Source organism: Papaver somniferum, chromosome 9 (genome assembly GCF_003573695.1).
Source record: "Papaver somniferum cultivar HN1 chromosome 9, ASM357369v1, whole genome shotgun sequence".
Classification (NCBI taxonomy): Eukaryota; Viridiplantae; Streptophyta; class Magnoliopsida; order Ranunculales; family Papaveraceae; genus Papaver; species Papaver somniferum.
In genome coordinates this window covers 126,944,316-126,968,243 of record NC_039366.1, presented here as the reverse complement: position 1 = coordinate 126,968,243, position 23,928 = coordinate 126,944,316, and the positions used below count along the sequence as shown (strand labels likewise).

The 23,928-nt window shown below is 36.8% G+C and overlaps 4 protein-coding genes across 4 annotated transcripts; 3 read left to right on the top strand and 1 right to left on the bottom strand.

Moving 5' to 3' along the window:
• The first annotated feature begins 103 nt into the window (after window positions 1-103).
• LOC113307763 lies at window positions 104-1,613 on the top strand. The gene has a single exon (XM_026556213.1). The coding sequence runs from the start codon at window positions 124-126 to the stop codon at window positions 1,330-1,332; it is 1,209 nt and encodes a 402-aa protein (XP_026411998.1). The 5' UTR covers window positions 104-123; the 3' UTR covers window positions 1,333-1,613.
• A 1,050-nt stretch (window positions 1,614-2,663) lies between these two features.
• LOC113310104 lies at window positions 2,664-3,537 on the top strand. The gene has a single exon (XM_026558670.1). The coding sequence runs from the start codon at window positions 2,831-2,833 to the stop codon at window positions 3,302-3,304; it is 474 nt and encodes a 157-aa protein (XP_026414455.1). The 5' UTR covers window positions 2,664-2,830; the 3' UTR covers window positions 3,305-3,537.
• A 4,973-nt stretch (window positions 3,538-8,510) lies between these two features.
• On the top strand, window positions 8,511-12,462 carry LOC113310103. The gene is made up of 3 exons (XM_026558669.1): window positions 8,511-10,029; window positions 10,751-10,919; window positions 11,764-12,462. The coding sequence occupies exons 1-3, from the start codon at window positions 9,232-9,234 to the stop codon at window positions 12,210-12,212; spliced, it is 1,416 nt and encodes a 471-aa protein (XP_026414454.1). The 5' UTR covers window positions 8,511-9,231; the 3' UTR covers window positions 12,213-12,462.
• A 2,160-nt stretch (window positions 12,463-14,622) lies between these two features.
• Window positions 14,623-15,003, bottom strand: LOC113312568 (auxin-induced protein 15A-like). The gene has a single exon (XM_026561312.1). It carries the CDS (start codon window positions 15,001-15,003, stop codon window positions 14,623-14,625), a length of 381 nt encoding a protein of 126 aa, XP_026417097.1.
• Window positions 15,004-23,928: the final 8,925 nt, after the last annotated feature.

Sequence of the window (23,928 nt, the reverse complement as noted above, 5' to 3'; positions counted from 1 at the left end):
GCAGGCAAAATTTCAAGGCAATTCCTTACACCTTGTTTACACTATATCTTTGAGAAGAAAGACGCGATAAGAAGCAAAAACTAGGGTTTCTACTTTCTGCTGCTGCTGCTGCTTCATTCAGCAATGTGGATTCGTTCTCTTGGAACCACAGTATCTCAGCAGGTAAAGAAGAACATCTGTGAATATCTTCTTCTTACCAAGGTTAGTTCCATATCCTTCTATTCCTCTGTGAGTGTTGCTAATACTTCTGAAATTAAGAACTCTTCTTCTTTTATTGTAATATCATACCTAATTAATTCAGGTGGATTATCAGAGAATGAAGCTATTTCTGTTTCCAAGAAAATCCATTTTGAAACAACATCAAAACCAGACTCAGTTATTAGTCTACTTGAAAGCTATGGATTTACCAAGCCTTGCATTTCAAAACTCATTACTAAGAGACCATCTATACTCTCATCTGAACCAGAGATATCCCTTAAACCCAAGTTTGATTTTTTCATATCTAAAGGGATTTCTGGAATTGGCCTAGCAAAATTCATCTCCAGTGACCCACGTATTCTTAGAGAGAGCCTAACAACCCAAATAATCCCAGTATTTGATATCCTCAAGGGCAATGTTCATTGTGATGAGAATGTAATTACCATCCTCAGACGCCACCCATGGATTCTTGGGAACAAGTTAGGTATCAAAAACATGATGCTCAACATTGAGCTTTTGAGAGATGAAGGTGTCCCTCAATCCAATATTTCGAGGTTCTTAATCGAGCAACCAAGATCATCTACGGTAACCACTGTTAAATTCAAGGAGATTATAGAAGAGGTTAAGTCTATGGGATTCGATCCTTCAAAAACTGCATTTCTTCCTGCTATCCAGACGTTGACAGGAATGAGCAAATCTACCTGGGAAAAGAAGATGAATGCATATAAGGGATGGGGTTGGTCAGAAGACGTAATTATGAACGCATTTAAGCATCAAACTCAGTGTATGGGGACTTCTGAGAAAAAGATAACCTTGACCATGGATTACCTTGTGAATCAAATGGGTTGGAGCTCATCTCTTATCGCTAGCCACCCAGTGGTTTTTAGTTATAGCTTGGAGAAGCGGATCATACCCAGGTGTTCAGTTTACAGAATTTTAACTTCCAAAGGTCTGGTTAAGAATCAATTTGCCATGAGTTCACTTATAATTATGCCAGAGAAGGCTTTCTCAATGAAGTTTGTAAAAGAGTATGCTGAGGAAGTTCCAGAACTGTTGAATGTCTATCAAGGAAAGTTTAATTCCCAAGAATTGCCTAACAGTAGTGCCTCTGGAAGGTTATCAGAAGGAAAATAGGTATTAACTCGAGATCTTTCTTGTTGTTTTTATTTGATTGACAATATTTCCTTTTCTGTGGTAAGAGTTCTGTGATTCGAGGGATAAAATAATGTATATTGGTTTGTCTGCCCCTAGATTCAATTCGAGCTCACTGTTACAGAATGAGAATTTAAGGAAGGAATTATTATCTGTATTTTACAATCCATGAGTTTCTATATGTTTATCATAGAACCTCACACTATCAAACATTATATTCTAGAAGTCCAACAAATGATAAATTCGATATATTAGATATCCTGATTATTTAGTCGTAGATTATCTTGATTGCATAACAACTGTCTCTAATCTTTCACTTTGTGTTTTGTTCACCAAAACTTAGACCCAATAGGAATACAGTCCACACTCTATTAGCTTTTTCAATTGAGTTCGCTGCAAGTTCTAAACTGAAAAGATCTCGAATTCATTTCGGAGTTTTTATTCCAAACCCGAATCAAAATGTGAGACTTTTTTGCTGCAGACTGGAACTATTGGCCATATTAAAAAAATAATAATTGTCCCTAATCTTTCACTTTGAGTTTGTTCACCAAAACTTTGACCCAGGTAACAATACAATCCACCCTCTTTTAGCTTTTTTCAATTGAGTTCACTGCAAGTTCTAAACTGAAAAGATCCCGAACTCTTTTCGGGGTTTATCCCGAACCCGAATCAGAATGCGAGACTTTTTTGCTGCAGACTGGAGCTATTGGCCATATCTAACAAATGAGGATTTTGCTACTGACGTTTCTATGTCTGCACTGGCCTATCGAAAACTGTTATTTTTTTCTTTTTTCTTTTTCTGATCTGAGAATAATTCTGGGGTCTGACCATGGAAGTCTAGAGTAGGGCAGCAGGTAGTTGTTCTTCTTTGCACCTCCTAATAACAACGTAAGCCATGTTTACATTACACAACAAGTATTCTGCCTCTCTTGTTTCTCTTTATCCTTTTCCTCCATCTTATCATAATTTGCAATTATGAGAAAACCCACTTTCTTGATCATTTTCTTTGCTTTTTTCCGAGGAATCTCTTCTTTTGAAATTATAAAAAATTTGTATTTCCTTTTTCTTTTGAAGTCGACCCGCCATCGCAATTTATTGGCGGTTTAGAATTAAAGTAGTTTTTTTAATATTAACATGTGCACTTACATCTAATAATAAAAGAGATGGTTAATATAACCTTATTCTCTGATTAACGAATCTTCAAATCATATGGTAGGTATGTTAGGCCACACTCCAAATCTGATGCTGACATGCAGTTAAACTCTTACAACACCAGAGACCAGGCTCTTAACTAGCCGTTAGGTGAACAAACTATGGGCAAGTGTTAAGTAGTGGTAGATACAACTTCCTAACAACTATCTCCTCTTCAAATACTTAAAACCCCCCATGAACAGCATAGCTCTTCCAAGTTCCAAGAAAGAAAAACAGTAAACCACATTTTTCATCATTCAGAAAAAGAATCGAATCATACAGGTTTATTATGGCAGGTGCTGTGTCGAAGGAAGATGTGCGAGCCGGTGCTGAAATTGTATATGGTCCTGAAGCATGTTACAATCAAACAATGGAATTTTTTCAGGAGCTAGGATTTCCAAAAGGGGTACTTCCATTGACAGATCTTGTAGAATGTGGACGAGTTCCAGAGACGGGTTTTGTTTGGATGAAACAGAAAGCCCCATATGAGCATTTCTTTGAATCCACAAGTACTCGGGTTAGTTACTCGATTGAAGTTACAGCTTACGTCGAGAAAAACAAGATGAGGAAAATGACCGGCGTCAAAAGCAAACAAATGTTCATGTGGGTACCGATCACTGAAATGATTATTAATGAAGATCCAGCTAAAAAGAAGATTTATTTCAAGACACCCATGGGAATCGGACGTTCTTTCCCAATTACGGCTTTCATGACTGAAGAAGAGAAGGAGAAGTTTTTGCTGGAGAACAATGTCATTACTTGAGAAAAGTAAGGTCTTAACTACCACCTTAGCTACTTATATTGATTGATTCGACATGGATGGTAAAAGAATTAAGAGGCTGATGAACAACACATAATTCAGATGACAGGTCCCTTTATAATCTATATATGTAATTGTAAGTTTTGAGTTGTTATAATATATTATGTTTTTGGATGTTTTTAATCTAGTTTTTGTTCATCTTTGATTGAAGTTAAATTTTATGAACAGTTCAATGTACTACTTGGGTTTTATAGTACTATTTTTTTTTTTTCATTTTTGCTTAAAAATATATGCCAAATTGAATTTTTTTTATCACTTTTCCAGGAGGAGTACAGCGCGCTGTAGTTTTAGACATGACGCGCCCGGCAGAAGTTGCCGTATGCAATTTTATAAGACGAGTCAAAATTGTATACAGTTGACCGGTTGACCTCGGACTCAGATGAGAGAAATAAAAAATCCGATTCCTAAAACGTTCCGAGTTCTTACCTTTTTCTAGTTCAGTTTCCTCTTTCTTCATTGTCTCTCAGTCTCTCCAAGTCTAGGGAACTCAGTTCTCTGAAATCACTCACAAATCAGTGTTGTTGCGTGACTCCTGATGCGATTTTAGGTATTTTCTTCTACTCCTCCATGAGTAACTCCTCATTCCCATGTTTTGATTGTTTTACTTCCATTGATTTTGAATGTTCAAAACAAAAACCCCAATATATGACTGGTTTATTTGAAGAACTATGAGTCTATGATTTTTAGTAATCAGAAAAACCTACATTGTTGTTATTCGAGTGTTAAACCATCAATTATTCTTGTCATATTAGGGGTTTGGATGGAGAATCAAAATAAAATCATAGATTAGAGAATTTTTCATATTAATTGACATTATAAACATTTACTTCTTATTTAATTTTTTTTTTTCTTCTTTGTATGATTATTTCAAGGCTGCTGAAGGGGATCCATATCAAATATGAGTGAAGCGGATAGGATCAGTGATTTACCAGACTCACTTCTTCACCATATCCTTTCCTTTCTTCTCATTAAGGATGTTGCTCGAACTAGTGTATTATCTCACAGATGGAACTACATTTGGACCACTGTCCCCATCCTTGATCTTCAGAATATATATCTCTTTTCCGAGACTCAAGCGCCTTGAACTTGTTGATGTTGAGTTCAACGACGAATGCTGGAATGAGGAACTCTTTTCCAATTCTCCAGTCCTTGAAGAATTGATTCTGGACCGCTGTAGATGTCGTATGAGGAATTTCTGTATTTCAATTCCTACACTGAAGCTCTTGAGAATATTTAGGAATTTCATGACAATTGATTTCAAAGACTGCTCTAAAAATTGATGCACCAAATCTTGTGGCGTTCACCTACTCGGCTAATGTTGCAAAAGAATATGTCTTATCTAGCTTTCTAACACTGGAGGAAGCAGTCGTTTGCTTATACTCTGAAGAAAATCATGCAGAGTTCAGAAGGTTACTTCGAGCCCTTGCACATGTAAAATGTCTAACTGTCAATGATCTAACCCTACAGGTATTCTTGCTTCCTGATATCATAGTTAGTTTCTGTGTTTCTTTCTTCTTCTATGGTATATGACTCCTTTTAACTGACTTATTTATTGCTACTGCCTTGTGATAATTAGGCTATCCACTCTGCATACAATCTGTCAAACAATCTGCTGTCATTTCATAATGTCAAAATGCTGAAAATATCTGACATACTAATCACTGATCAAGGACTAATTGCTTTGCTCAAAGCAGTACCTAATCTGGGGTCGCTTGAGTTTGTTGAGGCAAGTGTTCAGAGCTAGTGATTCTTGTCATTGGAAAATTAACAAAATATAAGTTTTGGACTTACATTTTTTAACTTATTATGTATACCGTAATTAGTCATTTGTTTTCAATTTCCTTTCCAGCATTTTAGGGATGAGGAAGACAGTTACGAGGATGATGAAGAAGACAGTTCCGAGAGTGGTGAGGACGGCAATGACGACTTTGAGGGAGATGGGCATGATGACAACGATGCGTACTCGGTTGAGTGCGAAATCAACCACTACAATGAAGATGAAGGAGATGTCTCTAACTTTGCTGAGTGCAACAACAAAGATGAGGGTGAAGGCAACGATGATAACGACAATGATAGTTGGCCGCTCGATATTGTGACTACTGGATGTTTATTTCCACACCTTGAATCAGTTTGCTTTCGCCAATTTGTTGGGAACCCAAGGGAATTGAGGTGGGTGAAACTGATTTTGAGGAACTCTAAAGCTTTGCAAATGATGACTATTCGTTACTTCAATACTGTTCTACGCTTTGTGAACGCGAAAAGTGAAAAAGAACTTATGATAGAGATACCAAGTTTTCCAAGAGCCTCAGCAGGTTGTGTGTTTAAATTCTGTTCTTGAAACTCGGAAATAAAAGTAAGTTAGAATCAGCTTTATTTCAATCTTTTACTGTGCATTCAACTGTTATCCATTTCTGGTTTCGACTCACAAAAGGGTAGACTACATGAAAATATAAAGAAGAAATCATTAGTTGTCTTTTACGCTCCATGATTTTGTACATATCTATCATACAAACCTCACACTATCAAAGTTTGGATTTTAGAGTTCAACAGACGATATACTAGATATCGTTGTAGGCTATCTTGGTTGCATATAACAACTGCCAGTAATCTTTCACTTAGTTTGCTCACCAAAACTCAGAGTCTCAGACCCATGCAATACTGCAATTCAACTTCTTTTAGTTTTTTTTTTTTCAATTGAGTTTGTTGTATGTTATAAACTAAAGCTACCTCAAAATCTTTTCAGAGTGTTAATCTTTTTTCCATCTCTAACCAGAATATAGACATAATAAATGGAACCCTTGTTTCTATTTATATTCTTGAAATTTCAAAATCCGAATGAAAATGCGAGACATTTTTGTTGTAGATTGGAGCTATTAGTTGTATTCAACGAATAGTCCACTTGGGAATTTTCTATGAAAACTGTCCTTTTTCTTTGAGTTCTAGTGTAGGGTCTATGACCTGGAAATCCACAGGAACAGGAACTTAGTGAAATTTCCTAGGGTCAGCTTCAATTTTTTCTGTATGCCCACTCACATCGAAAGGTTTTCATACAAAGAGTCTGATGAAGACACTGCACTACGAGTCTGCGACGACGGTGTTGAACAGTTGATGCTATTGAAAATTTCATATTGGTGAAAGTTGTGATCAAGTAAGAGAATGAAGTTTCCGAATTGCTGAAGGATTATAAAGGTCAGTTGAATGTGCTGTTTAATATTACCTAATGGAGATAGTGGAAACTGTTCAATGAGATGTAGTTTTACCTAATCGCTCTTGTTTATCTTTTACATTTCACTTTTTGGCCAAAATTGGTTTTGCTTTGACGCATTAGTTCAGTGACAGCAAATGCGAATAGCAGGAAGCGATGTTGTGAAGAAGGGGAGTGATTCTCCTGGCTACAGAGAATCCTGTGAAAGTGAAGTAGTGAATAGGATAGAGCGCAGCTAGAAACTAAGTCTCTAGGTTAACAGAACCACACAAGGCCTGAGCAATTCATACGATCTATTGGAACTAGATAATAAACCTCCTGCACTAATTAATTCTGACATTAGCATTGAGGTGCCTCTATGCAGTGACAACAGTGCTCAAGGTTCTTTTCTCTGTATCCTGGGTGATGTAAACGTAGTTAGTAGAGACAATGACTAACATTCTTACGGATGCACGCAGCCCAGCTCCAAAGGTATAGGATTCTTTAGGCAAGCACCACGTATTGGAGATCATAGGATGAGGAAGCTCTTGGCGTGTAAACACTGTGAAGTAGCACCAAAATAGAAGGGTGGGGAACATTCTAGAGCTGGTAAGATGCTGCCTAATGGGTGTAGTTATGTCAAAATATGTGCTCATGCATTTATATTCAACTGTTTGCTTCATAAATTATCAATCACAGTTTCATTGCAGCTGATAATAATCTGCACATTTGATGAATTATGCTCATGATAAACTTTTCTTTTTAGGTATGAAGCTTGTTCTCTGCAATAGGTGAAATGACTTCAGCCGCCAAAAGGTCTCAGAGGAACTCTTCTTTGAAGAGGAGAAAGGTACATGGACATATATCAGCATTGACTGATGAAAGAGGGATGACTAATGGGAGCATATTTCTCAGTTCCTGGAGATCTGTTGGTGCAGGCGCAGCCGAGCATAAATTTCAAATTCTGTCTATCCCACAACGCTCAGTATGTGTTCCTTTGTGGTCCCACAAAGTGGAGATAGGTGTCTACACAGTATCTCAGGCGCAGCGATGTTTTCCATGAGTTGTTTGACATCTAAGGTCTTGTTCTTCATTTATCCCACAACGCTCAGTGTCTGTTCCTTTGTGGTCCCAGAACTCTTTAATGAGATTCCTGAAATAGCAACTGTTGGTTCACCAAAGGTACGTGAAATCCGCTGCTGTACAATAGTATCGCGTTTGTTTGTTAAAGTGTTCTTTTTAACATATCATGATGCCTAATGCACTAAATTAAGTGAGAAATGAATTTGCTTTTGGTTTTGTAGAAGTACGAAAGTAGGTGGATTTTAATATCTATAAGCATGATACTTTAAGAGCTTCCGATGCTTTTGAAGACCAATTGCAAGGTGAATTTCAAGCAACCGGGGTATACTGGTTGAACACATTATTGGTCATTCAGTAGATTTTCTGTCGGGGTTACCATTGTGGTAGTTAAGTCCTAGCTCAACATTGTCCTTCCATCTGGCATATATCCTGATCTCCTTGGTCACTACTAATCTTTTCCCGTCGCTGATTTTTCAACTTTATGTCATTTTCTAATCTTCTTGCTGTTCCTTTCTTGTAGAAGACTATAATAGAGGCTGTGACTGCAGACCTTACTTGTGTTGCTGTAGTTGTCAAGGGAAACAAGGTTTGGGACGATTGCAAGACCTTACTGCAGACTGGAATACCTCACATAGATAAGATTAATAGTTTGAGTTTTACACTGGAGCCGAACCATGCAAATGTGCATCCAGCTCTGCACCCTGGACATCCTTCAGAAATCATGACTGATGCCTTCTGAGTCACCGCTGAATTAGCTAGGCAAATCACTAATGCTTTGTTAATTAACAGAATTTTATTTTGTTTGTATTTTGCTTTTGAAATACTTAGTCTCACCAAGTAGTAATTGCAGCTAGGATGATAGACTTTATTTTTATTTTTCAGGTATCCCGCAGTCCTATGGATGCAGAGCCAGATATATTTGGCGACTCATTGTATCCTCCAGTGACCCGTCTGGAAAATTTCATTGACAGTGAAAACGACCCAGTTCCTCTCTTAATGATATTTCAGCTGGTAGAATGAATCACAGAAGATTTCACAGATTTTGATGCTGCCCCACCTTTGAATTCTCGTCCAAGTGAAGCAAGCTGAAGCTCAAGGGTGTCTAAGCTTGTATTTTTATCTGTAACTGAAGCAAGATGGATGGTTATGCTTGACAAGATCAACTTCAAAACTATACAAAAGTGATACTTTGCTTGCCGATTTGGTGCACATACGCTATTCATGTATATGCCACCCCATCAGACAAATATATAACAAGGCTGTGTGCATCACATGGACCATAGCAAGGTTCAAAACAGTAATCACCAGTCGACAAGCACCAAATACACACATTCTATGGGAACATGGGATTGGGAACAAAAAATAAAAGTAAAAATAAAGCACTTTGATGCTGTCGGCTCCAAACAGCCGATAACCTTAGAAATTAAGGAACGGAAATAAATTGGGCCCTACGTCGCTATCATCTACGCGGCGTAAAGTACACGTGTTGTAAAACAATTTAACAAACTTATCGAGAAAAATCTCTCGTGAACCCATTCATCATTTCAGCGTACCGAGCCCTAAAAAAAAAATTAATCCCAAGATTTCTCATTGCTCTTCTCTAATGGCGGATCTAAACAAAGAAGAAGAAGAACCAGAATCAAGACAAGTCGGAGGAGCAGAATATAGTTGGTGTAGAGCTGTACCAGGAGGAACAGGTACTACAGTATTAGCTCTCCTTTTATCAAAACCTATAGACATAACAATTCTTCAGAAATCTCTTCATAAACTTCAAATTAATCATCCAATTCTTCGTGCTAAGCTCACTTCTTACCAACCTAATACTTACTCTTTCTTAATTCCTTCATCACCTCATGTTCAGATTCAATCATTTGATTCTACAGCAACTTCTAACCTTCTTCAAAAATTAGCTAATTCTGAGAACAATTTATCATCGTTTCATCGGATTCTTGAGCATGAATTGAATCTAAATGTATGGGCAGAATCAGGATTTGGAGGATCAGGATCAGAGTCTGAAGAGGTTGAGGATGAGGATGAATTGGATTTGTTTTATGCTACATTGTATACATTACAAGAGAAATGGGTTTTAGTGTTTCGTATTCATACTTCTATTTGTGATAGAACTTCGGCTGTGACGCTACTTAATGAGTTTCTAGGGTTAATCGGAGAGGATGTGGTTGATATGGGAATTGAGGATGAGGTTAATTTGGCAATTGAAGATCTTATACCTAGTGGGAAAGCTACTAAACCATTTTGGGCTCGTGGTGCTAATTTGGTTGGGTATTCACTGAATGCATTTAGGTTTTCGAATTTGGATTTTGTTGATACTGTTTCGATGCCTAGATCTTCTGGTGTTGTGAGGTTGCAGTTGACAACTGATGAAACAGAACGACTTCTTGCTGTAAGTACTAATTCATTTCATTCTTGCTGTAAGTACTAATTCATTTCATTTGTTATGATTTTATGTTTTCTAGATGCATTTGTAAAATTTATGAGTGCATATGAAGTTTTTTATTTAGTTAGACACAGGGGACATATTTGCTTTACTCTAGAAATTTGTTCTGGGGACTGCTTGTGTTTGCGGAAAGTAGAAAAATGAAAAAAAACAAATGTCAGCATTGTAAAGTTTTCGGTACACTAGTTTAAACAAAAATATACTAGGGATTGCACAGATAGTAAAACTCAAATCATGCATCTGGTAACTTGTGAATCTAGCATGTAAACAGAAGTATTCTTGCTTAGTTTTTGGAATTCTATGATGTAAGTCGAAAGAAATGAAATCTTTATGTGGATTGAGTACTTATGAAATAAACTTTTGTATCTAAAGTAGTGCTTGCGCGGACATTTATGATCACTTAGTCAGTTGAATATTTTCAGTGAAGACCATAAGTTATGTTTGTTGTTTCTATGGAGATATCGTACATTTGGATGTGTGGCCCTGTTTGCCCTTATTGCAGTGAAGACCATAAGTTATATTTGTTGTTTCTGTGAAGATATGGTACATTTGGATGTATGACCCTGTTTGCCCTTATCTCCCCTCAAGAAAATTTTACAATTAAAAATGCATCAAACCATATATGAAATCCTGTGAGTAATAATTTGATCCATACACTGGACTGCAGGGATGCCAGGCAAGAGGAATTAAAATGAGTGGAGCCATCGCAGCTGCTGGAATGATAGCAGCATATTCATTGAAAGAGCTCCCTGATTATCAATGGGAGAAGTATGCTGTTGTGACTTTTGTGGATTGTCGTAAAATTCTGGATCCACCTCTCGAAAGCCATCACCTTGGTACATTTCCTTTATTTACCAAATTTATAGTTATCGGATGATGAACCAAGTTTAACATGGAATAATCTCTTCGAATAGTGACTTTTGAGTGCTGAATTAACTCTTGTAGGCTACAAATAAGTGTCATTTTATGCAAACTACTGCCGCCATAGATTGTTAGTTTTTTTTTTTTTTTAACCTTTTGCTTATTTTCTCGTGGGTTACATGATTTATTGTTCCCAACTGACCCAGCACCTTTAGGTGTATTTAACCTTTAGACAAGACTAGAGTCATGAAGTCACTGGTGATCTCTAAGAGTGTTGTGGAGTTCTTGAATTTCATATATCTCACAAGCTACGGTTGTTTTGCTGGGGTCCTAGACCAAGTGTAGCACTAATAATGTCCACTACTCACCTTACCCATCCTCGTAGACTCGGATGTGAAATTTTATATATTAGGGCCTTTATTACTATAGAGAGTTCCACCCTTAAGGAACTGTGTTTTCCTTGTCTAGAGCGTACTGTAGCTACACTCGGACTGTGTTTTCGTTGTCAATTGTGGGACTGTACCCCCTTGGTCAAAAGATTCCTAATTGAGCAAAGGATCATTTGGTCCCCAAATCCTAATTGACCAGTGATCCATTTGGTCCCCAATTCCTAACTGACTCTAGTTTATTAAAAAGGTATAGTGAGTTTATGACAGTTATAATATTAAATTTCATTGACTAAATGGTTCTTCGCTAAAATTTCCCGTTACGATTTTTTGTACACAAATAATATTCAGTCAAGGTCTTCTCTGTTTCGTTCTCTGTTTGCTATGATTAAATACATTCGTTGAGTAAAATAACCAGGTCTTACTATTTCAGGATTCTACTACTCTGGGGTTCTAAACACCCATGATGTGAACGGAGGAGCTGAACTGTGGGAACTAGCAAGTAAATGCTATGTGGCGTTAACAAATTCTCTGGAGGCAAATAAGCATTTTACAGACATGGCTGACCTTAACTACCTCATGTGTAAGGCAATTTACAACCCTAGCTTGACTCCATCTTCATCCTTGAGAACGTCATTCATTGCAGTCTTTGAGGACCCTGTGTTCAACAATTCTAGTGATTTACATCAGAAACTAGGTCTTGAAGATTACATAGGTTGTGCATCAATTCATGGTGTAGGCCCATCCATAGCTGTTTTTGATACTATTAGGAATGGAGCCCTTGATTGTGAATGTGTGTATCCAATGCCCCTTCATTCAAGAGAACAGGTACAAAAGCTGATTGATAAAATGAAGAGGGTTCTAATTGAGGGTAGTTATTAATTGAAGGAAGTAGTAGATGTGTATGGGTATTGCCCACACTAAGAAATGTATAGTGTATTATACTTACTGATGGACTGTCATGTAAGTTTAGGTTTCATTGAAATAATCTTCTTGAAGTGTAAGTAGGATTTTATATAGAGTGTCTGCAACTACGTGGTTATTAAAGTTAGATGCATCCTTATTAAGGCTGTTTGGTGAAAAAACGATAAGTATCAATTGTTTGTCCAATTCAGTATTTTTGCTTATTTGATTGTGTTCTCCATCTAAATATTTTGCAAATCCACATTGATGATTTAATAATTGTTAGATCCATTGCAACTATTCGCGGCATACCACAAATGTCTATGTACCTGTCATGGTTAATTTACTCTCTAACAAATTTGTTAATTCAGCAAAATCTCATCTGAATCCGCATAGATATTGATGAGGAATGATTATTGAGGATTACCAAACATTGACGTGTAACAAATGTTCAGTATCTAGCAAGTACGGGTGATGTACTTTCTGTAGTTCATGGTTCATGCACATGAACATAAACGTACAGTTGTAAACAGCAATTGGACTCGCACAGTTACGGCTGGAATGGCAAATGACAAATGTTATGCCAACTTACAGTTGTGACAGTTGCCAAGGTGAGCACAACTTACAGTTGCAATGGTACAATGCCATACGCGCTTACAGTTGTTTTACAGTTGCAAACTGCAAAGATAAATCATAAATCCACCAACATTGACAAACATTGTTTCCGATTCGACGCTCAAGAAAAAAGATGATTTGTTTCAGTTAACGTAGACAAGCATACCACTGTCCAAGGAAAACGTTGTAGGGGCATTGATAGACAGAATCCACACGGCTATAATTTTCTATTTTCCGTCTTAAGATTCACAATGAGGATTTTGAAGTTGTTCAAGATTACGTGTGGGATTTGTGTAATCATATCTTCCGAGTAAATGAAGCTTATAGTTAAGAGCAACACTAATTAGTGCAAGATTGTCTCACTCCATCGTATAGAGACAGTTTTTACAGTTAAACACACAAGTCTTAATATACTTCCAATCTTTCTTGATTTGTGGAAAGTTTAATTACTGTATCTCTCTTTTGTGGGCATTTGCGTTAGCTAGGGTTCTTTGCAAGACTTCATGTTCGTTGGACCACAATTTAAGGTCAGCATAATGTAGCTGCAACTTGCAAAAAAGAAGTTACTCCACTATCACTCTATCATATAAAATTCCCATTGTTTAGTTTTTTATAGTGTGTCTAACCAAACCTATGTTATCAAGTAGAAGACCTGGTGAGGGAGCTACCTGAGGACTAAAGAGCTCCTAGGTATTCCAAATTACATCATTAGGCATGAAAATTTAGACTTTTAGGCAATTGTTTTGTTTCTCCTTTTTTTTCTGTTGCAATATGTCTAAATTGCATAAGAATTTTCATGAATTTATGAGTGAGGCAGTCTTTAACTGACAATGAAACTGTCTGTTGATGTATATATAATTGTCCCGAACTAATTTTTTTTGGCTCGGTCGCTGACAATCCCCCAATGTCTGGTGGTAGCAACTCTAGATAAGTAGTATATGACACTCAAAATAGGTACATTAAGTTTCAAGGTTCGGTACCGTCTGACCAATCAGATGACACTCAAAATTTAACGTGCAGTATGGTTAGTCACTTTAGGTAGGCTTGTTGTATGAAATCATGCCGTTGGCAACGTTTGCTGCTGCCGGCCTATGATAATAGGCAATTAAATAATAAGCTTAATTTTTATGTTTGATCAATGATGAGATTAATTAAAATAGACGTAAACACCAGATACAGATTATAGAGCATGTTTTGGGATTTCAAATGACCAAATCAATATTATCTCCCATTTGATTGTTGATACAACAAGCACCCTCTGACTTTTGTTTAGATTATCATGCATATATTAAGCTTCTTGATGAAATTTTCTACTGCGATTAAGGATAATGTTAGCATTTGGATATGGATTCTGATAATTTGTTGCTATCAGTGTTAGGTAAACGGCTGCCTAACTCCAATAGTTCATCCATCCCCCAAAGACACAAAAATAAAAATGAAAATAGTAACAATGAAGAGCCTATATTCTATGTTAATTTGAAGGGTGATGATTCATCGTACAATATTCGAGCAATTTTTACATATGAGAAGTTAAATCATTCACTACAAATTTTTGTGCTCAACCAAGAAGGAAAAAAAGTAATGAAATCTGAAAAATGAGAATAACCATTTTTTGCAGACTTCAACAAACTACTTCTAAAGTGTATCTAGCAATTTCCTATCTAAAGTAATTTACTCATCAATTCCAAGCAATCATAAACTCAACAAAGAGGTTGCAATCCATGATCAATCTCAGTACTACTTCTTGGTCGAAAAATCTCTTCTAAACTTCCTGTTAGCATGAGATTTCATCAACTAACCTTGCAATATCAAACTGTCCATGACAACATTCGATCACACTAACAACTTCTTCAAAGGTAGAGACCCTACATGGAATAACTAATCCATTTCTTTGTTCATATCCGAATTCAGCTTGTGTTTTCTCTAACAACATTTTAAACAACGGATGAGAAAGAAATCCAGTTGGAACTACAAATCTTTGTCTTTCTTCTCCTACATATAGAGCTAACGTGCCCGTTGGAGTTGTCGCCGGAGATGAATCTTCATAATGATCACTAAGTAATAATTCGAAGTGCGGCGAATGCTTACCATCAACTGATCCTCCTCGGGCACCTATCTTCACTTTCTTTGCTAGTTTCTTAACTGATGATTTCATTTTGATCTTTCCTAGCATTTTGATGAACTTGTTTCTTTATCTTTTCAAGAACCAAGAAGAAGTAGTAGAAGAAGAAAAAAGATGAAGTGCTATAGGCTTGAGGGAGATAGCAGTTGGTTGGTGTTTCAATAATTGCATGGTTTATATATACGAGGGTGTCGTATGGTTTGGAGGAAGATTTTTGTCTTAAAATAAGTCCATTTTTTTTTCTTGCTTAAATAAATGGAATCTAAATAAGAAGTTATGGTCATTAATTTTTTCTCTTTTCTTGAAAATGATTTTTCATCTTACTTTTACAATTTAATTTTTCTTCTTATCATTGAATAAAAATCAAACCCTTTGATCAAGGAAGCTTCTAATTTGACAGAAAATGAATATTCTTCAATTTTATTTTACAGCTATGTATATTATAAAAATAAAAATCAACTTAAAATTGAAGATGAAAGGTAATTTTATTGAATTAAGTAATTAAGCTTATGTCACATGGATTTAATCTAACTAATTAACTATAGCCGAGTTAGTGAAGTTCCGTACCGGTTTCCTTTTAACAATAGTAGATTCAACAAAGTTGGTTATATGCCTCGAAAGTGTCAATTTTGCCGGATGATAAAGTGACATATTCAACTGCAATTTTTTTTATCTTTGTTTTAAGGGTGAAGTGCACTAAGGATTAAGGGAGTTGTTTGTATCTGTAATTTCTAAGTTTTTGCTTAAGGATTCTAGGACAAACATTTAAATCCAAATAAAGAACTACTATAGATTCTATAAGTTTAGATATCTTTTGGGTTTTATTCAAAAACCGAAATGTATATTATAACTGCCCACTTGTTAGTCGACACTCGACCGAAGTGATGGCCATTTTACCGCCAAGCCATTTTTTCCTCGGATTTGCTACATACACCGTGGTGGGCACCAAGACCAATCGCACGGACACGGAAAAGTTTTGTGCATTGGGATAGGGGTGGGCAGAAGTGGATCCCACCCCTCCTCTCACACGATATCCACTTCGGTGCTCCTCCTTGGGTACATCTATACATTCTGTTTTTTCCTTTCTCTTTTCTGATTTTTAATCGGGTATCATCATTGCATGTTGTACTGTGTGAAAAATGCAGTGTTATAGCCGCGCGTCTAAGCTGGACTTAGGCGACTAGGCAACTCTTTGGTCTATACACCCCAGTTTATTCGATTAACATCGACACACTTTGCACACAATTGGGTTTATAGACCGTTTGGATACAAATCTGTTTTGACTTTGCTTCAAAAAAGTTAACTTTTTGAATTTTAAAAATCGTTTTGAAATTTGACTGTCAAGTTGATTTCTGACTTTTCAACTTTCAGAAGTCGAAAAGCTACTTCTGATATGTTATCCAAATGGCTATTATAACGCGTTTGGATACAAATTTGCTTCTGAGTTCTGCTTCTCACAAAAAGTTAATTTTTATGCTTCTGGAAATCAGTCTGAAATTGTTTATCCAAACTAATTTCTGATTTTTTGACTTTTAAAAACCGAAAAGCTACTTCTGATATGCTATCCAAACACGCTATTAGTATTTGGCAAAAGGCGAGTCCAACCAAGTAAAACACGATGAAAACAACAGGAAAATATATGTTAAAGAAGATGAAGAGAGAAATCAATAGAGATGGACAGTTGGTTGTTGGTGTGTAAATGTTGGACGTTTGGCCTTGGTGGTGGGCACCATGAAGAAACTCGAAAACTATATAAGCCATGAATTATTTTATCGTAAAAAGAAAATTAATAAGATTTAAAAATGGAAAAATGGAGTCAAAACAACAACGTGTGCAGATGAAAGTTTGAGAGTTGCGACTCGAAGTCAGAGAGATGCATTATCGGTTTGTTTACTTCGCACATCGGACGGCCCTGCATTTTTAATTAAAATTCTAAATCATCAATCGTGGAGGTTTTCTTACATACCAGAAACAACAAAACAGAAAAGGTCGAATGATGACTATGGTCTATGCACCTCTATAAATAAATATTCCCTAAGTTTCCAAGTCTCTATAAATATCGCCTATTAAGGAGAGATTTCTACCATGCCTATTTTCCTAAAAAAGTTTCTCCACATCTCTGAAAACAACATATCATTGACTTTAGGGGTAATTTGTGTTACCTCCCCTGTAAAGATTGATAATTTGCATTACCTCCCCTATAAAAATAAAATTAGTAAAACCTCCTCTCCTCAATAATTCCGTCTATTCCAAGTTAGCTGACTCAGCACAAACTCACACGTGGTTTTTTGTAAGGGAGGTAATGCAAATTACTAATCTTTACAGGGGAGGTAATGCAAATTACCAATCTTTACAGGGGAGGTAACGCAAATTACTCCAAAAAAATAAAAGCCACGTATAAGTTAGTGCTGAGTCAGCTAACTTGGATTAAACGAAATTATTGACGAGAGGAGATTTTGCTAATTTAAATTTTGTAGGGGAGGTAATGCAAATTACCAATCTTTACAGGGGAGGTAACGCAAATTACCCCTTGACTTTAAATTCTCATTCTCATAACAGGGATGTTGGAGTGACTTTTATGAAATCCTAATCCAATAACATGGAGTTCCAAAGAATTTAAATGACTTAAAAAAACTCTAACCAATAACAAGAGACATTTGGAGACTCTACAAAAATCTTATTGACTAACAATGGATTTGAGAACTCTTTGAGAGCCATTTGAAATCTCGTTTGACTAACCCCCTGTACGTGTGAGTACATGATATTCATAGAGTCATTAAAATAATCTGGTAAAATGTGGGATTGTCAAGCCCCAATTTTTTGTTAAAAAAACTTTTCGTTTGAGTTTCATCTGTTGTGTGATTGGCCAGGAAATCTGCTGCATGGTTTCCTTTCCTATAGTTGTGATGGATGGGCCAATATGATATTTTGCGCATTCTCCGCTTTATTTCAATAATCATTCCTGATATATACCACAACGGTTCATTGGAAGGACCTATGAAACGCAAGAGATTTCCTAAATTTGTCTCGAAAAGCGCTTCAAAATCCCTGCAAATGAAACATGCACTTGTAATTCCTGGGTATCCCCTGGAAGCTTCGCCTGTGTTGATCTTAATTCAGTCCATGTTAGGGCTAGACCATCCCACTGAGATAGTTGTTGTTTTTCTTGTGATACTTAATGGGGAGGTGAAGTCTCCTTTGCCCATGTGTACTTCTGATGATGCTTTAAAGCCCGCACTAAAATACCTTCCGGTGTTGACTGCTTTTGGTGGTATATTAACTCATTTCTGGCTATCCACAAAGACCAGAAAAGAAAATAAAAGGAGGTAACGATTTAGGTTGGGGTTGTCTCCTGTAAGAGTTGTGAGATGGTTGTTTGGGGAGTTATAGCATTTAAATAAATATGGGTGACAGTTAGGTTAGTATAGAGGTGACTGAGGAGGATGTTTGAAGCAGTATTTATGGTTGGGCAGTGGAGGAGAAAGTGATCGGATGATTCTGGATCAGAATTACATTGAGGGCAGAGGTTGGAGTTGGGTGCAGCTTAAGATACAAAAGGTTGGTAGACCTTCGCTTAACAGAAAAGTTGTAGTTTTGGTAGACATGGTAAGGTCCACAAGAATTTGGTGTTTGGGGTTCTGATGAGATTGGTCAACCTTTTGGGTTAGCCATTCATATCCGGAATCAATAGTGTATTTTCCAGATTTCATATGCGACCGGGAGGTGGATATTTATGATTCTTTGGGATGCAATGGGAGAAGGTTGTTTAGCTTATCATGCATCCAGTTATGAGAAAGGGAATCAATGATATCAATTATTGCCTAGATAGGGTAGCAGTGTGCGGGATCAAGATTCTCAAATTGTGGAATCCAGTTGACTTGTATATGGGTTGTTGACTATTTACAATGCCTAAATTTACTTTATGACTTCAAATTTACATGGAACTGAATTTGCATTGCGTCCTAAACCAACCTAACCTAAATTCTGCTACTATGAACTATAAGTTTTATCGTTATCCAATTTTGTTTTAGTGATTCAGACTCAAATATGCAACAGACTTTTGTTGTGTTCCAAATTGAATATGGGAAAGAGAATAACGAGCATCAAAAACCAGACCTGAGATTGTTTACCTGTTCGAAGAGCAACAACAGTTGGAGTTGCATTAGGTTGACTAGTAGAACTACGGTTGATTGTTGCACGTGCCATATTATCGATTATTGAACTAAGGTTTTGTTCATATGAAACATGATTGGCATGATGATGCGCATTTGATGAGATGACCATGCCTATATCCACCTAAGCATTGCTAGCTGTATGGAGATATTGTTGATGTGGAATGGTCGTTATTTCCCATTGGCCAACTATTGAGGGAAACACAAACAGAGGAAGATTTTGCAAAGATTTTCTTCTCTTAGGCTCTAGCATATGAGAAGTTTGAAAATGTGTAATTGAAGCGACATGGGGCAGGTAGTTAAAGAGAGTGATTAAAAGTGAGGAGATAAATTTTATGGAACCGCTCTCATTAAGAGTGGTAGAAAATCGTCTAATCAGAGTAAATTGGCTAATGAAAATCTAATTCAATATATTCCTTAAGTAATTTTTCTTCTATTCTAATCAACTTTTCCCCTTGTCAATCGAATCCAAACCTTGATAAAAGTATGTAAAAATCGGCTGTAACCCTTTGATAAAATGACTGATAGTGAGAAGAATTTGCAGTCTGAGGATAAATTGTTACCTATGTTAATATTTAACCACAAATTTACAAGTGTCCTTTGGAGCATGCTATCCATAGATTTCCTTATGGAATAGCTTTCCCTCAAGGTTGTGAATCTTCATACTATCACTACAACTTCAACTGCATTTGAAAACTCATCAACATAAAATTATTGTAAAAAAAGAGGTGATTGAGAGATATGAATGACCGCCCGGTATTTCTCATCCTCTCTTGAATAGAAACCCAATTATAACTCTCACTGGTATCATTAATGAGCATGTTCCTTTGGTTCATGATATACTAGCAGTCCTTTTGAAATTCAGAGTAGGTATTATGAGGTTGGAAGCGGTAGTGGAAATGTTGTTGGCGGTGGTAATGGTGGTTGTAGTGGTGGTTCTGATGATGAAAGGGTACCGCTGGATATTAATGGTAAGGGAGAGGCACCTATAGATGAAAATGATGAGAAACCTCCCCAGAAGCCAATGCAGGGATCCGATGACGACACTTGGAAGTTGTATGCAGTGCATCCCAGGTTTGGGATGCTCTAGGTCCATGAGGGGTTTGAAGTGGTTGCAGACCGGTTTGTCATTGGGAGTTGGGAGGATTGGGTTCATGTCGATTACCTTGTCGGTTGATGTGAGGAGAGCTATACTGTTTTTGGCTCTTCATCCATGAGCTTATGATGCTCCTATGTATTTTCCAATGCTTGATGCATTATGTCCCACTATAACCCATCTTGGGTGTGAGATTTTTGGTGGTGGTGATCCAACCAATGATCTGGCCAATCTAACCAACATTCCATCTGATCCGGTCAATCCATCCAACTCGGTAATTTTCCAGACAATCCAGTGGTTCTGATGCATCCTGCACCAGTCTAGCCCCGAGGAAATATGTGAGCACATCAGATAACTCCAGTTCAAGTCACAAGGAGTTGTGCACGGAGTGTTAGCTATGGGACTCGGAGTCGGACTCGTCAAAAGCCCAACTAACTGGAGAGGTAACCAGTCAATACTTCTTAATGTACTTTTCTTGATGCTACAAACACTTGACAAGGAATTTTTTGGTATACTGATTTTGATGAAGGATTTTTTTTGGGGAATAGTTTGTGGATTGTAGTTTTTATGGATATGTTTTAGATACTGTTTATTTTTTTGGTTTGAAACTCAAGCAGTTAGCATTTGAATTTATGCATATTTGAACATGAATGTTGAATGGGCTATTGATGAATGTCTATTGAATTGTAATGTTGTTGTGGTAATTCCTCTTTTTTAGAGTTGTCATGGGGTATTGAAGAGCGGTGTATTTGTTGGGTGATAGTTGTGTTTCATGGATATGTTTTAAACTAATATAGATTATAAGTGGTATAAGAAAAGTATGGTGAGTGATTGAATGTTTGAGAGGTTTTTGTGCTCGCTACTACTTACTTGTTTGAGGTTAGATTAGCGGGAGGAGATACATGAACATAAAGGAGTTGATTTCAAGAAAGCAAAAAGTGTTTGTATATGTTCATCCAGAGGTGATATAGGTATTGAGTGGGGTGGGGGTTGTTTGAGTGATGATTTCCGGTATTTGCTTCAACATGGGAGCTGTTAAGATGATGCAATTGAGTAGAGATTTGGGTGGTTTTGGGGACCGACAGAAAACACAGCAAAGAGGAGCTGTTAGGAATCGTAAAAAAGACACCACCGAAAGAAAAGCAAAACTTTATTAGAGCAAGGGCTATATGGAGTGAGGGCTCTCATTCAATATATATGAGTCTCACTGGATCTGCTCAAATTAGGGGCCACTATGGAGTGAGAACACCCACTTATTCATCAATAATCATTCATATACTCATTGGATCGAATGAGTGGGCGACAGTGGACACTAAGCAGCTGATTTTCAGTCGTTCGGAAAAAAATACCCTGAGCGGCTGAAGATCTGCCTTTCAAGCCTATTTTTAGTGTTTTATTAATTTAAAACTCTTGGAAACGGGACCCACAATAAGATTTTCTTATTAAAAAAAAAGAAAAAAAAAGAGAGGCATATGTTCAGCCACTTGGAGAGAAAAAATCTCTCCAAGCGATAAACCTCAACCGTTTTAATCCCTTAATTTAGCTTCCCATGGTCATAAAAACACTCACTGAACTAGTCTTTCATTGGTTTTGGGAGTGAATGAGTGTTTTCTTATTTTAAGAATTCATGCAGAGTAGAGAGAAGCAGTCGTACAATAAAAAAAAATGCCCCAAAAATCAAAAATTCTCACACTGTTTCACATATTGAGTAAATTGTTCTGCATTGTCCTGATCTAGTCATACGACCCGAAACCTAACAAAAAGGATGAAAAAAATGAAGCTTAGCAGAGTCATCGACCGAAATTAGTAGGTCAGCAAAATCAAACTCATGGGGCCAAATTGTTGGTACCAATCAATTGCAGGTACAATAGTATGGACCCCATGTACTCATCAAGTTTCAAACATTGCGATTACGACTCGAGACATATCCATCAAATTGCAGAACCAGCAGGCAATTGTGATATCGTCTTTGACTTTGACCCACACAAAGCTTCTTTAAAATTTTCTTTTTCACCTTTTATGGAGCAGGCAGGCAGGAGGCAGCAATCCAGCAGATTACTTCTCTTAACTTTAGCTTAAGAGAAGTAATTTAGCTTAAGACAATGTACGCTAAAGCGGCTGAACATTGTGCACTTGAAAGATGCAGCAAATTCCCATAGACCGGAAAGTCATCATGAAGAAGGAACCTTTAATGAGCTCAACACACTAAAGCTAAAGTTTGATCATGATTGGTTTCCCAACAAGTTGAGCTGCTTAGTTGAAAACAAGTCACTCTCGAACCAGATAGAATTGCCACTATGCTCGATCACTACTTTAAACTTGTCATGGGTAAAAGATTTCGGTATAGATATGATTAAAATTCAGTCCAAGGATACCAAAAGTCTATGATTCCAAGAGAAAATATCAAAGAAAATCCTCAAATTCAAATCCAACGAAGAAGTCGAATATAATACTTGGAACGGAATATGCTCCAGGAGCAATTCCCGTAGGTCACCAAAAAAAACCTCGTCAAACAAAGAAAACTTGACAAGAACATATACCATTTCTTAATCAACGACCGATAGATGATAGCTTATTATGTGCATCATCCTATTAAAAAAAAATACATTAGCAGTTCACTGCAGGGTGCAAATGAGCTGCTAACAGGTTTATCTAATTCTGCAAACCAAAGACTTGTTGCTGTGTGAATACTATCAGTATGACAATGTAACTGTTATGGACAGACACGTATGTCTATAGATTGCATATTTCATGCTATGTTCGGTCGACTCGACCTCATAGTCAACAGTCGCTAGTCCAGCCAAGCTAAAGCATTGATTAGAAAATGTCGAAGAAGTTTGTTTGGAGGATCGTAGAATTTAAGGTTGAAAAAGACGTGAAAACCAAATTTTAAAATAGTGGTGGAACATCATTTTAGAGTAAAAACCAAGACGTGTACCATGTAGAGTACGTACGGTATCCATTGGGGGGACCATTTTTGACGATTTTTCTATTTCTAATTTAGTACTTACTATTGCCTAGTTAAGGGCATGGAAATTGGCACAGGGCATTGACGATGACGCAGAAACGGATTGTTTTTTCTTAAATTTTTTTAAAAAGCAAATTGTCCCGTTCTCTTATCAAGATAAGCGAGTTGCGTGGTGGATGAAGTTTATTGTGATCTGCTCCCTCCGTTACTTTTTAATAGGGCAGTTTCTTTTTTTGAGAAAATTAAGGAAATTAAGAGAACTAATTATTGAAAGTGGTCTTCTAGACACTTGTCAATAAAAAAAAGTGAAGTGAAATGGTCCCCATAACACTTGTCAGCCAAAGAAATAAGTGAAATGGTCCACGTAACACTTGTCATCAAAAGAAGTTAAAAAAAATGGTCCCAAAACATTAAAATAACATTTGACTTTCTCAATTAAAAAACTGACTTTTGTTTAAAATATTAATTTATAGAAACTGACCTATTAAAAAGTAACGGACGGAATAAACAACAACGTCAACAATGGGGGGAAAGTTTGAACTCAACTGTTATAGAGAGAGTTGGACTCAACAAGTCTTAAAGTCTTCCACCTTACAAGTCACGAATCACGTACAAGTACAACTACTACACAGTGCAAATGTCTTTCTTTCTACGATTTTTGTCTTTGGAACTTTAGAAGCTAGTGCTATAAATACAAAATGCCGTACTCAAGGACAAAGAAT